At 38.7% G+C, this 14,269-nt stretch overlaps 1 protein-coding gene across 1 annotated transcript in view; it reads right to left on the bottom strand.

The window, feature by feature from the left end:
- Positions 1-14,269, bottom strand: part of LOC126143752 (Down syndrome cell adhesion molecule-like protein Dscam2) — a 726,918-nt gene that overhangs the window by 82,513 nt on the left and 630,136 nt on the right. The window contains exons 26-28 of the mRNA XM_049915449.1: positions 11,227-11,377; positions 10,517-10,693; positions 9,972-10,160 (exon numbers count right to left, since the gene is read on the bottom strand). Coding sequence (XP_049771406.1) covers positions 9,972-10,160; positions 10,517-10,693; positions 11,227-11,377 — 517 coding nt within the window. The remainder of the gene's footprint in view (positions 1-9,971; positions 10,161-10,516; positions 10,694-11,226; positions 11,378-14,269) is intronic.

Genomic DNA, 14,269 nt, shown 5'->3' with positions numbered 1-14,269 from the left:
GATGCAGATCAGGTTTGCTTTGAATCTTGAGACTGGAAATGGGGAGTTGGTGTGAGTAAAAAATACCTTTAAGGTGACATAGCTACTGTTATCAACACTTCACTGTGTTTGAACAAGGTTGTGTAATAGCTACAAGAAACTGGATGTTCCTTCTGTGGTACTGCAGTTTTCACAGGAATGTAGCCACTGACATGATTGCTAACAGCGGTGGTCATGAGAATGTGTAATCACAAGAAGACCAGGCTCTGGAGAGCCATGTGTTATTATCGAGAGGGAAGACCATCATGTTCAGCATATCACTCTGGCATATTAGCATCTGCACTAGCAATCTGAGCAGCAATTGGCACTACAGTGACACAACAAACTGTTAAAAATCGGTTACTTCAAGGACAGCTCTGACCCAGATGCACTGTAGCTTGCATTCCTCTGACTTCAAACCAGCACCATTCACAACTTCAGGGGTGTCAAGTGAGAGTTCACTGGAGGACAGGGTGGATGTCTGTTGTGCTGCCAGTGATGGCCATGTGTTGGTTAGGAGGAGCCAGCTGAGGGCCTGCAATCAACTTGTCTATGTGCTAGACACACTGGACCTACAACTGGAGTTATGGTCTAGGGTGCAACTTAGTATGACAGCAAGACCACTCTCCTGATTATCCCATGCACCCTGACTGAAAATTTGTAAATCAGCCTGGTGATTTAACCTGTTGTGTTGCCACACATGTACAGCATTCCAGGGGTGTTTTCCAACGGATAATGCTCACCTACACACTGCTGTTGTAACCCAACATGATCTGCAGAGTGTCAACATGTTGCCTTGGCCAGCTTGATCACCAGATCTGTCTCCAATTGAGCACATGTGGGACATCATCAGACAACAACCACAGTGTCACTCACAGACAGCATTAACTGTCCCTGTATTGACTGATCAAGAGCAACAGGTATAGAACTCCATCCCACAAACTGACGCAACTCCATCCCACAAACTGACGCCCGGCACCTGTTCAACACAATGCATTCACATTTGCATACATGCATTCAACATTCTGGCAATTACATCGATTGTTAATGTACCAGCATTTCACATTTGCAATGACTTATCTCATGCTTACATTAACCTGTGATCTTGCTATGTTGATCACTTAAATATGTTTTGTAGACAAATGTATCCCCAAAATTTAATAATTCTCTGATAATTATATTTGGTGTAGCATTTTTTTCTGTCAGTGTATTTTCAAATAAAAATATAGCAGTGCCAAGAAAAGTTTCAATTCAGAACTCCCAAACATCAGGAAACAAATCCACAGTGATGCTATGGCACAATCAGTCATGCCTCCTGGAGCCTCATTAACAAACTGTAAAGCACATACAAATACAAAAAAGGGAAATAACAAATAAGAGACATTAAGGTCAACTTATAAAAGCAAAAACAACCATTTGTAACATTCTCAACTAGCATTTCATCTCACCAACTGGCAACATAATTCATAATTCCTAACAGAGGTCCAATTTGTAACTTAGTACACTGCAAGGGCTTGAATAATAGGAAGAAAAATAATGACATATAAGCAAAACACTTACACTCAACTGGTTTGGAAGGTCTTTCTAATACAGTAATTAAAAATGTATCCATTATGGTTAAATATACTGCACCAACTGTAGCATCAGATAAGGGTTGTTCCCCAGCTGTCTGAAAAGGAGCACTGAGACTAATACATAAAGGGGGATCAAAGGAGAAAGCATCAAACTGAAGGCCAATGTCACTGAGTCTCACATTTAGGAATATTCTTGATTCAGTGATGCTGGAAAGCTTAGAGCCATTTTTCACTAAAAGTAATCTCCACACAGAAATACAAAGCGGATTTCAAAAAGATTGCAACACCACAGAACTGACAAAGAATTTTTGTATAATGTCTATAGCTATCCAGATGTAGGGAAGAATATTGTGGGCATATTTTTAAATCTTACAAAGGAATTTGATCTGGTCGACCAAGCATCATTCTTGAAAAATCTGAGATCATGTAATATCAGACATTCATAACTTGGACATTACTTATTTGTTTATTTGTTCCATGCAATCCAATATTACAGTGCGATACAGATGTTAGACAAAATATATTAATATTTACAATGGGATGGATTATGGTTTACCTATAACGCAGTGCCACAGTGCAACAGTTTTATATAAGGCTCGCTTCACTGAAAACTTCAAGGGGTACACTTAAACATAACCAGTAAGTTTTCTGTTGTGAGACTGTTCTGGTATTATGTTTGTGAATTTCACTGTTTTTCTTAAGCCTGCATTTGATTGGCAGTATGTGGTTTTTAAGAATTTGACAGTTTCCAGAATGTATGAGCAAGGCAGTGTTAAGATCTCCAGCTTGCTTTAAATTGGTTTACAAGAGTCTTTAGTTTTGTTTCCATTTTGATCCTCATGGCTCAGGATTCTAAAAGTGCTAAGGGCAGCTTGAGAATTCCCCAAAATATGAGACCATATCTTAGGTGAGCCTGTGTGTATGCTCAGTACACACTTATTACTGTTTTCTGGCTAGTAGATGCTTGCAGCACACTCAGTGCAGCCATTACTTATTCTAACATTTCTTTATTCAGTATGCTTATTAAGTTTCAGCTGGTCAGATGAAGCACAGGCCCAGGAATTTGAATTCAATGTCAGTTTTTATTGGTTGGTTATTTACCATTACAAGTGGATGAGAGGGGCTTGTGTTTTGTGGAATTTCACTGAAACAGTCTTTTTGAATGTTGATGGTTAATTTGTTGTTTGCAGCCCAGTTGGTGAGATGTTCAGTAGCCAAAGTTCACAGCTTTCTGTGCTGCCTCTATGTTGTTCCCTTTGAGGAGTATAGTTGTATCATCTGCAAAAATAATTGTTCTGTGATTGTTGACATTCAGGCTCAAGTCATGGACATACAGGAGGACTAGCAGAGCTCCCAGTTCTGAGCCCTTAGGCACACCTACATTAACCGTTTTATTATGAGAGATGGTTTCAGCTGTTGAGTTGAATTGTTTGTCAGGGTACTTCATACTGATCTTCTCTGTACGATTACTCAGAAATGATGCGGTCCATTTGTTTGTAAGTCTTCTGATACCATACTGTTCAATTTTTTTCTCTAATATTTTGTGATCCACTGTGTCAGAAGCCTTTGACATATGAAGAAATATGCCTGTAGCAGATCTAGAATCATATTAATGCAGTCATTTACAGTAGTTTCTATAGATTCATTGTTTCTAAACCCATGTTGAGGTATACAGTACTCAGTACAATGAGGTGAAAAAAGTCATGGGTTAGCAATAAGCACATATACAGATGGTGGCAGTATTGCGAACACGTGGTATGACAGTGCAAGTGCATTTGTGAAACTGTCACTTGTGCTCGGGTGATTCACGCGAAAAACTTCCCAACATGATTATGGCCGCATGATGGGAATTAACAGACTTTGAATGCAGAATGGTAGTTGGAGCTAGATGGATGTGACATTCTATTTCAGAAATTGTGAGGGAATAGGGTATTCAGTATTCTGAGATCCAGTGTCAAGAGTGTACTGAGAATATCAAATTTCAGGAATTACCTCTCAACACAGACAATGCAGTGGCCGATGGCCTTTGATTAATGACCGAGAGCAGCAGCATCTGCATAGAGTTGTCAGCACCAACAGAAAAGCAACACTGCATGAAATAACCACAGAAATCAATCTGGGATATATGTTGAATGTATCTATCAGGACAGTGTCGCAGAATATGGCATTAATGGGCAATGGCAGCAGACGACCTATGTGAATGCCTTTGCTAACTGCACAGCATCACCTGCAACACCTCTCTGGGGCTCATGACCATGACGGTTGGGCCCCAGATGACTCAAAAACAGTGGTCTGATCAGATGAGTCTTGATTTCAGTTGGTATTAAGAGCTGATGGTAGGGTTTGAGTGTGGTGTAGACCCCACAAAGCCATGGACCTCAGTTGTCAATAAGGCACTGTGTAAACTGATTGTGGGTCCATGACATGGGCCTTGTTTACATGGAATGGAATGGGTCCTCAGGTCCAACTGAATCAATCATTGACCATTTGCAGCCATTTGTGTACTTTGTGTTTCCAAACAATGATGGAATTTTTATGGATGAAAATGTGCCACGTCACCAGGCCACAATTGTTGGCGACTGGTTTGAAAAACATTTTGGACAGTTTAAGTGAATGATTTGGCTGCTATGATTTGCCCAATATGAACCCCATTGAGCATGTATTAGACATAATTAAGAGGTCAATTTGTGCACAAAATCTTGCACCAGAAACACTTTCGCAGTTATGGATGGCTGTAGAGGCAGCATGGCTCAGTATTTCTGCAAGGGACTTTCAAGGACTTGTGGAGTATGTGCCACATCAAGTAGCTGCACCATGCTGGGGAAAAGAAGGTCTGACGTGATATAAGGAGGTACCCCATGACTTTTGTCACCTCAGTGTATACCTTTTTGTCAATGAAGCTCATTAGTTTGTTGCACATAATGTTTTCAAATGCTATAGAGAAGCAGGATGAAATTATGATAGGCCTAGAGTTTTTCATGTGTTTATTACCACCTTTTTTGAAAATAGGAATTGACTTTAGATATTTTCAGTGGCTAGGAAGGCATCTGCCTGGAAACAACAGTCATGGAGATGACCTAGTGGTTCAGCAATAACGTGTGCATAATTCTGGGTGAAAGTTGCTAGAATTCCATCAATGCCAACTGAATAAGAATTTTTTAACCCTCTGAGGCCTTTTACATCATCATATTTAGTGACTGTAGTAATGAATATTGACTCTGTTCACATGTGAATTTTCTGGTTTACTGGCTGATGTTTTATGTTTGGGTCATTTTTAACCAATTCATCTGCTATGATTGTTTGTCTCAGTTAGTCAGCACAGCTTCAGGATACTTGTGAAGAGTTTGTTGAAAGTGGTTACCACAGCTTCAGAATTAGTTATCATCTCATTATTTTGTTTAATTTCTATGTTTCAGTGCATTACTTTGTTTTCCCCTTTATTCCTTTTTATAATACACTGAAGAAGCAAAGAAACTGGTACACCTGCTTAATACTGAGTAGGGCACCCACGAGCACACAGAAGTGCCGCAACATGACGTACATGGAACTGGCTAATGTCTGAAGTAGTGCTGGACGGAATTGACACTATGAATCCTGCAGGGCTGCCCATAAATTCGTAAGAGTATCAGGGGGTGGAGCACAGTACGTTGCAAGGCATCCCAGATATGCTCAATAATATTCATATCTGGAGAGTTTGGTGGCCAGCAGAAGTATTTAAACTCAGAAGAGTGTGTCTGGAGCTACTCTGCAGCAATTATGAACATGTGGGATGTCACATGTCCTGCTGGAATTGTGCAAGTCCGTTGGAATGCACAATGGACATGAATGACTGCAGGGATCAGAAAGGATGCTTACATATGTATCACCTGTCACAGTTGTATCTAGATGTAGCAGGAATCCCATATCATTCCAACTGCACACACCTCCACACCATTCAGAGCCTCTACCAGCTTGAACAGTCCCCTAATGACATGCATGGTCCATGGATTCATGAGGCTGTCTCCATAAATGTAAACATCCATCCACTCACTACAATTTGAAATGAAACTCGTCTGACCAGGCAACATGTTTCCAGTCATCAACAGTCCAATGTCATTGTTGACAGGCTCAGGTGAGACATAAAGCTGTGTGTTGTGCAGTCATTAAGGGTACATGAGTGGGCCTTCAGCTCCGAAAGCCCATATCGATGATGTTTCCTTGAATGGTTTGCACGCTCACACTTGTTGATGGCCCAGCATTGAAATCTGCAGAAATTTGTGGAAGGGTTGCACTTCTGTAACACTGAACAATTCTGTGCAGTCGTTGTTCCCATTTTCACAGGATCTTTTTCTGGCCGCAGCGATGTAGGAGATTTGATGTTTTACCAGATTCCTGATATTCACTACACTCGTGAATTGGTCATACGGGAAAATCCCCACTTCATCGCTGCCTCAGAGATACTGTGTCCCATCACTCTTGCGCCAACTATAAAACCACATTCAAACTCACTTAAATCTTGATAACGTGCCATTGTAGCAGCAGTAATAAATCTAACAACTGCGCCAGACAGTTGTTGTCTTATATAGCAACTGCCAACTGCAGTGCCATGTTCTGCCTGTTTACATATCTCTGTATTTGAATACACATGTCTATACCAGTTTATTTGGTGCTTGTATTCCTCCTTGATTTTACTTTGTCATTAGATTTGTCAATGCACTCATCATTGTATACCCTTTTAGCTTGTCTTATCACTCTTTGTAGGATATATATGTTGTTTTTATAATATTTGAGTAGTTGCAAGTTTCATTAGTTTTGTTTATGTAACTTAGGGAGTAAGCAGGAGGTTTATATAGCTAATGTAACCACATTCCTGTAACCCTCACTTTTCTTTTTCTTTCTTTTTCTTTTTTTGAAGTGCCTTTTCAGGGGGATGATGATGATTGTTATTGTTATTATTATTAATATTACTACTACTACTACTACTACTACTATTAACAGTATGTTGTACATGGTCATTTTACATTCTTATATAAATGGTTAATTACACATTAAAAATGATGGGCCATTGTGTCAAGAAATTTTAGTTGACATCATTGATTGCATATATCTTTGCCCACTTTTCTTTATTTAGGAGGCAATTTAGTTTGTTTGAGTTAGTCTGGGTGTAATACCTTCATAAAGTTTTAGGTGGGATGGGGTCTGATGTAACTTTCTTTACACTGACATTTAGCATGAAAGTCTGGAGATCACTGAATCCTGCATTCCATACTTGGGAGTGTTACACTAAGTTTATTTCTATTTACAAGAATTGGTTAGCAACTTTGTTGCAGGTTTTATTCTGGTGGACTCATTTACCAGGCCATGCAGATTATTAGATTTTGCAAGACTAAATAATATCCTCATATTTTTATTATGGGTGAGGAAGCCAATGCTAAAGTCTCCACGTACAAAAACATCGTGTTTTCACTGGCTTGCTTTGCTTAAAAACATGTGAAATTTGTGCAAGAATTCATTAAGATTACTGTAAACAATCCACAAATACAAATGATCAAAATGAGGTGAGAAACCTCAACATTCACTCTGACTAAAATAGTAATGCAGCGTGTCCCACAGTGATCGATACTGGTACATTTCCTTTTCTTGCATGTACAACCGTCTAGTACCCATGTGATTACTTTACACTCAGAACATCTCTCTGCTGTTTTTTGGTGGTGATGATAAGGAGATAACACAGTTTTAACAAATAGGACATCAGAAGTGATTAAATATTTTAGTAACAAGAGCCTAAAAGTCAGTACCATAAGATCTTGTAAAATCCAAAGTGATAGGAAAATTTCTAGTTAGATGAAAGCAGTAACTGTACAATCATAACAAAATTTCTAATGCATATATAGGATCTGTAGTTTTAGGAAACTTCTTTGACAATGTTTATCAGGAAACACTCTACATATTTCTGAAGTAATCAGGGGTAAAAATCAAGGAACTTAAGGCTATTTATGATTTGTACAGAAAACCAGAATGCAGCTATTAGGATTGAAGGACATGAAAGGAACCAGTAATTTAAAAAATAAGTCAGACACATTTGAAGCCCTATCTTCACAATGTTTTCAGTCTGTACTTTGAGCAATCAATAAAGGAAACTAAGGAGAAGTTTGGAAAGCGAATTAAATTAAGGCTGAAGAAATTAAAATTCTGAGGTTTTTTAATCACATTCTCATTCTGTCAGAGGCAGCAAAAAATGTGGAAGACAAGTTGAATTCAGAGGATAGGACTTGGAACAAGGTTACACGATGAACATCAACAAAAGTAAAAAGTAGCCAACATTGAGGGAATTTACGAGGGCGGTTCAGAAAGTAACCTCCGATCAGTCACAGTGCGGGTTGTGGGGGGAGTAGCGATGCCATCTGTGCGTTCACGCACTCAACAGGTCAGTCGGCATCAAGCCGTGGTCGAGTGAACGTCGTACCTGCGCTAGTTTAGTTTTTGTGGCAGTTTGAAATGTGTGCTGCAATAGAAAACCCCGCCAAATGTGAAGTGCGTGCTGTCATAAGGTTTTTTACAGCCAAAGGATATTCTGCAGCAGCTATTCAACGTGAGCTTTGTGCCGTGTACGGACCAAGAGTTATGAGTGAAGGAGTTGTCCGTGAATGGGTACGTTTATTTAAAAGTGGACGAGAAAACGTTCATAATGAAGAGAGGTGTGGTAGACCATCGTTGGTGACTGACGAACTCGTTCAGACAGTTGATGCAAAAGTTCGTGAAAATCGACGTTTCTCAATGTCGGAGTTGTCTACTGGTTTTCCACAGATTTCTAAGACTCTCTTGTACGAGATAGTGACAGCAAGATTGGGTTACTGTAAGTTCTGTGCACGATGGGTGCCCAAAATTCTTACCGACCACCACAAAACTCAAAGAATGGCCTCTGCATTAGACTTTCTGTCACGTTATGAGGACGAAGGAGAACCATTGTTAAACAGAATCGTGACCGGTGACGTGAACCCTGAGACAAAAGAACAATCAAAGATGTGGGCACATTCAAATTCGCCTACCAAACCAAGAAAAGCCTAGCAAGATTTTTCTGCCAGAAAACTGATGGCAACGGTGTTTTGGGATGCCAAAGGGGTGTTATTGGTTGAATTCATGGAACGTGGTACGACCATTAATCAAGACGTGTACTGTGAAACAATAAAAAAGTTACGACGGGCTATACAGAACAAACGCCGTGGTATGCTGACTTCTGGTACCGTTTTTTTGCACGATAACGCCCGTCCTCACTCTGCTCACAGAACGACGGGCCTTCTTGAGTCCTTCAAGTGGGACGTTATCAACCATCCACCTTACAGCCCAGACCTGCCGCCAAGTGATTATCACCTCTTCATGCATTTGAAGAAATGGCTCGGGTCACAGCGGTTTGATGACGACGAAGAGCTCAAAGATGCGGTCACAGGCTGGCTCCAAGCACAAGCGGGTGATTTTTATGCAGAAGGAAGTTCAAAGCTTGTGAAGAGATACGATAAGTGCCTCAATTGCTATGGAGACTATGTACAAAAATAGTGCAAAGATGTAGTTGTAAGATGTATATATTAAAATATTTTTATTTAACTTGGTGTATTTTTTTAAATCAACCGGAGGTTACTTTCTGAACGGCCCTCGTAATTAGAAAATGAGCCACTAAAAGTAGCACATATGTTTTGCTATCTGGGCAGCATAATAAGGGCTGATGGCCAAAGTAAAGAGGGTGCAAAATGCACACTTGTAATAACAAGAAATGTGTTTATGTAAAAGAGGAATTAGTTAGCATCAAACATCAGTTTAGGTTTTAGTCTTTTCTAAAGTACTTATACGGAGTACAACTTCCTATGGAAGTGGAACATGGGTGATAAACAGTACAGACAATAGGAGAAGAGAAGCTTTTGAAATGTAGTGTCACAGAAGAATCTTGAAGATTAGTTGGGTAGACAGAGTTACTTTTAACTAATGAAAAAACATTTGTTGAATTGGGAAGGGAAGTGCTTTCTGGCACAAACTGGCTCGAAGCAGGGTTTAGTAAACAGTACATATCCGGAGGAATCAAGGAATACATAATTTGGTAATGGGGGATAGTGTGTAGATTAAAATTGTAGAGGGAGATCAAGGCTTAACTACAATAAGCAGGTTCAGATGGATGTAGGCCACAGCAATTACACAGAAATGAACAGACTTACATAACACTGACTGGCATGGACAGCTGCATCAAACTCATCTCTCGACTGAAGGGCACAACAAGTGCTCTCTCCCTCTCAGAGAGAGAGAGAGAGAGAGAGAGAGAGAGAGAGAGAGATAGTTAGTTTGTTTGTTGCACTCAGAAAATTCATGCATTATGATTGTCCCACAATGCATTGTGAAATAAGTTGCACATACCTTGAAGAGTAGTGCCTCCATCTTTTGGTATCATCCACTTCATTTCAAAACTATTATGATCTGAGTCAACAACTTCAAGTATTGGAGATTCAGGAGGTAGCAGCACAATAATCTGATACATAATTTGATCCTCACCAAACAAGTTCTTTGCTACACATGAGTAGTTTCCTTCATTTCTCTTTTCCAGCTCTGGACAGACAAAAGGAGTCTTATATTATCACAAATTAGATATTTTATACAAGTGTTGTTCCTGGTAATGATTATCTATCCTAGAATATTAAAAAATACTAGTAAATGCAATTACAAACTGTTATTTTCATATGTGTATCAAGCTGAACAAATTTTTGCACTGTGCTGAAAACAGCTTTTTATGTCATACACGGAAAAAAACACACACTAAATGTAGTGATGTTTGTAGTATAATGTTACTGTGGAGATTAATAAAATTTTATGCACATTCATTGTCTTTATTTGTAATTTCACATTTTAATCAGAGCAGAGCCCACACAAAAATTAGAAAACTATAAGCAAAGCAGAATACTTACTTGCAATTTTGAGTGAGTCCTGTAATATAGTAAATCCTGGACTAGATTTCATGGTTTTCTTCTTATAAAGCCAACGGATGCTTGGAGTAGGATTTCCAACAGCAATGCAGTTTAGAACAGCATTCATCTTCAGTGGAATATATAACACCTGGGAAAAGGACGCAATACGGGCTGGAGCTGTAAGAGAAAGAAACATCAGCAGTGTGTGGTGACGAAGGCTTCAAGGTATTGCAATAAACCATTTACTTAAGCTTCTTATTCCTTCCTCTTTAGTAAAATTTATGTGGTTTCTAGTTCTATCTAAATGGCTAGAAGAACGCCTGTAGTGGAGATAAGTTACTTTATGCTATACCCAAATGTATGTTTGTTTATAAGTATCATTTGTTGTGAAAAACTTTAATTTTCAATGTTTCATGTCTTCACTACTTGGTATCAACATCCTATAACATTTTCCAAATTTAGTATCAAGAAATGCTAACAAAATTGGCACTGTTTTAGTCAGCTGGATTTTCCTTGAGCTGAATTATATACTAAATGAAAAGAATTTTTTTAATGCCCATTGAAATTTGAAAAATATAGCTCCAAATTACTTCTGTTTGATATTGAGGAGTAAATGGTCTACTGATCTGTTGCTTTATGTTTCCAATTTGTTACTCATGCACTAGGGGGAGTGGAAAAATTTAGAAAGTGAACAATTGTCATTATTTTACCTCTAGAATTTGGAGCCTGAGTAACTGGCTTTGGACTTTCTCCCTCTCCTACAGAAGTAGAGGCAGTCACCCAGAATTCAAACTGCTCCAGCTCCCTCAGCCCCCGAACTTCATGGACAAATGTAGTAGCTCCCACTTGAAATTTCATAGGCTGTACAGAATTGACAATGCATCAGTATTATTAAAATGGTTCTCAATAACTACATACATACAATGTTTTTAACTCTGGTTAAGGCATAAGATAAAAAAATGAGGAGACTCTGCACAGAATTGGCAAAGAAATGAATTTGCAGAAAACATTGACAAGAAGGGACAGGATGATAAGACATGTGCTAAGATATATAGGATAACTCCCATGGTACTTGACGGACCTGTAGAGCTTAAAAGCTGCACGGGCAAGACAAAGAGTGAAATATATCCAACAAATATTGAGGACACTGGGTGCATTGGGTACTCGGAAAAGTTGTGCTACTCTGATGTGAAGTGGTTGGTGCAGGAAGGGAATTTGTGACTGGCCACATGTAATTTGCAGAAAAAGTGTTGGGAGGGGGGAGACATTTGCAAAACTCTAGCTTTTTGAATTTTCAAAACGTTGTTTTGTCAGGAAGAGAAAAAGGACAGGAGTGAATGAAAATGTAAAATAAGTGGCAATTGTTACATGTGGAAAGAAAAATATTTGCTCCAAACACTGAATCAAACAGCTGAAGAAAATATCTTATATATTTCTGACAGTAAAACTGTGTCATTTTACCAACAATACAAACTATAACAACTACACAAGATTTAATTGTATCAAAAGTGAAATTCACTTGGGAAAACAGTAAAATTATAAAGAGGCAAAATACCACTTACAAAAAGAGTGAAGGGAAAAGACTGTCTACACACCTCTGCATGAGCCCTAACTCGTCATATCTTATCTTCATGATCATGAGCAGGAGTACAATCATTTTCTAGTCAGCTTCAAATGCTAGTGTTCCTCAAAAATAACTTCACCTTGCCTCCAGGCATTCCCATTTGAATCCCTGAAGCATCTCCTTAACACTTGCATATTGTTCAGACTTATTGGTAAAAAATATAGCAGCCCACCTCCGAATTACTTCGATATTTTCCTTTATTCCAATCTGGTATGGATCCCAAACACTCAAACAGTACTCAAGAATAGGTCACACGAGCATCGTATATGCGGTCTCCTTTACGGATAGAAAGAACTTTCACAAAATTCTCCCAATAAACTGAAGCCGATCATTCACCTTCCCTATTACAATCTTCATATGATCATACCATTTCATTCAGTGTGCAATGTTATGCCCAGATATTTAACTGACTTGACTGTGTCAAGCAGGACAGTACTAATGCTGCATCCAAACCTACTCATCTCTGCATTTACTTACATTTTTCTACATTTAAAGCTTGCACCCATTCATCACACCAAGTAGAAATGTTGTCTAAGTCATCTTGTATCCTCCTACAGTCACTCAACTTCGACACCTTTGGTACACCACAACATCATGAGCAAACAAGTGCACCTTGCAGCCCACCCTGTCTGCCAGACTATTTATTTATACAGGGTGTTTCAAAAGTGATGGTCAATATTCAGGGATATGACAAGAATGATCATTCGAAACAATAAAGTCAAGTAAACATGGGATCTAAAATGCATACTTTAAGAGCTATGAGCTACTCTTAATCTTCAATACTGTGAAACAAATCTCTTCTAATGCAAGCTATTTCTCTCCATATTTTGAGAAGTGGTAGTATGGACCAAAGCAAGAAAACATGTCCAATAACATGTGCTCTAAAATGCATACCTTAAAAGTTACAAGCACTTGTTATTAGAAGAATTGTGTTCCAGAATAGTGAAGATGAACAAGTGCTCATAGTTCTTAAGGTATGCGTTTTAGAGCACATGTTAATGGCACTTTTTTCTTGTTTTGGTCCATACTACTACTTCCAAAAATATGGAAAGCAAAAAGCTTGCAGTAGAAGGTATTTGCTACAGTAGTGAAGATTAAGAATTGTTCATTAGCTCTTAAGGTAACATTTTAGAGCCCATGTTTACTTGATTTTTTTCTTTCAAATGATCATTCCTATCTTATGCCTGAATATTGACCATCACTCCTGAAACACCCTCTACAGTAAATAATAGCAGTCACACATTTCTGGGGCACTCCTGACGATATCCTTGTCTCTGATGAACACTTGCTCTTGAGGACAATATGCTGGGTTCTATTACTTCAGTAATCTTTGAGCCACTGACATATCTGGAAACCTATTCCATTTGCTTGTATCTTTGTTAATAGTCTGCAATGGGGCATGGTGTCAAATGCTTTCTGGAAATCTAGAAATATGGAATCTGTTTGTTGCCTTCATCCATAGTATGCAGTATGTCACATGAGAAAAGGGTAGTCTGAGTTTCAAACAAACAATGCTTCCTAAAAACTTGTCTTAAGAAGATTTATTATTTTCAAACTGAGAACACGTTCAAAGATTCTGCAGCAAACTGACTTTAGGGATATTGGTCTGTAATTTTGTGGGTCCATTCTTTTGCCCTTATACAGAAGCCACTTGCATTTCTTTCCAATCACTTGGAACTTTGCACTGGGTGACAGATTTGTGATAAATGCAAACCAGGTAAGGGCCAACACTTTAGAGTACTCTTTGTAAAATTGATTTGGGATTCAATCTGGAGCTGGCAACTTATTTGTTTTCAACTCTTTCAGTTGTTTCTCTACACTAGGGATGCTTATTACTATGTCATCTATATGGGAGTTTGCTCAGTGGTCAAATGACAGTAAGTTTGTACATTTCTCCTCTGTGAATGATTTCTTAAACGTGAAATTTAGAACTTCAGGTTTCATTTGTCTATCTCCTATTGCCACACAATGTGATCAATTAACTGGATGGAAACCTTAGACCCACTTAGCGATTTTACATAGGAGCAGAATTTTCTTGGGTTCTCTGTCACATCTTTATCTATGGTGTGACAGTGGTAGTTGTATGCCTCATGCAGAAATCTTCTCACAGATGCACGAATCTCTACTTT

Source organism: Schistocerca cancellata, chromosome 1 (genome assembly GCF_023864275.1).
Source record: "Schistocerca cancellata isolate TAMUIC-IGC-003103 chromosome 1, iqSchCanc2.1, whole genome shotgun sequence".
NCBI lineage: Eukaryota > Metazoa > Arthropoda > Insecta > Orthoptera > Acrididae > Schistocerca > Schistocerca cancellata.
This window is presented reverse-complemented; position numbering and strand designations above follow the sequence as displayed.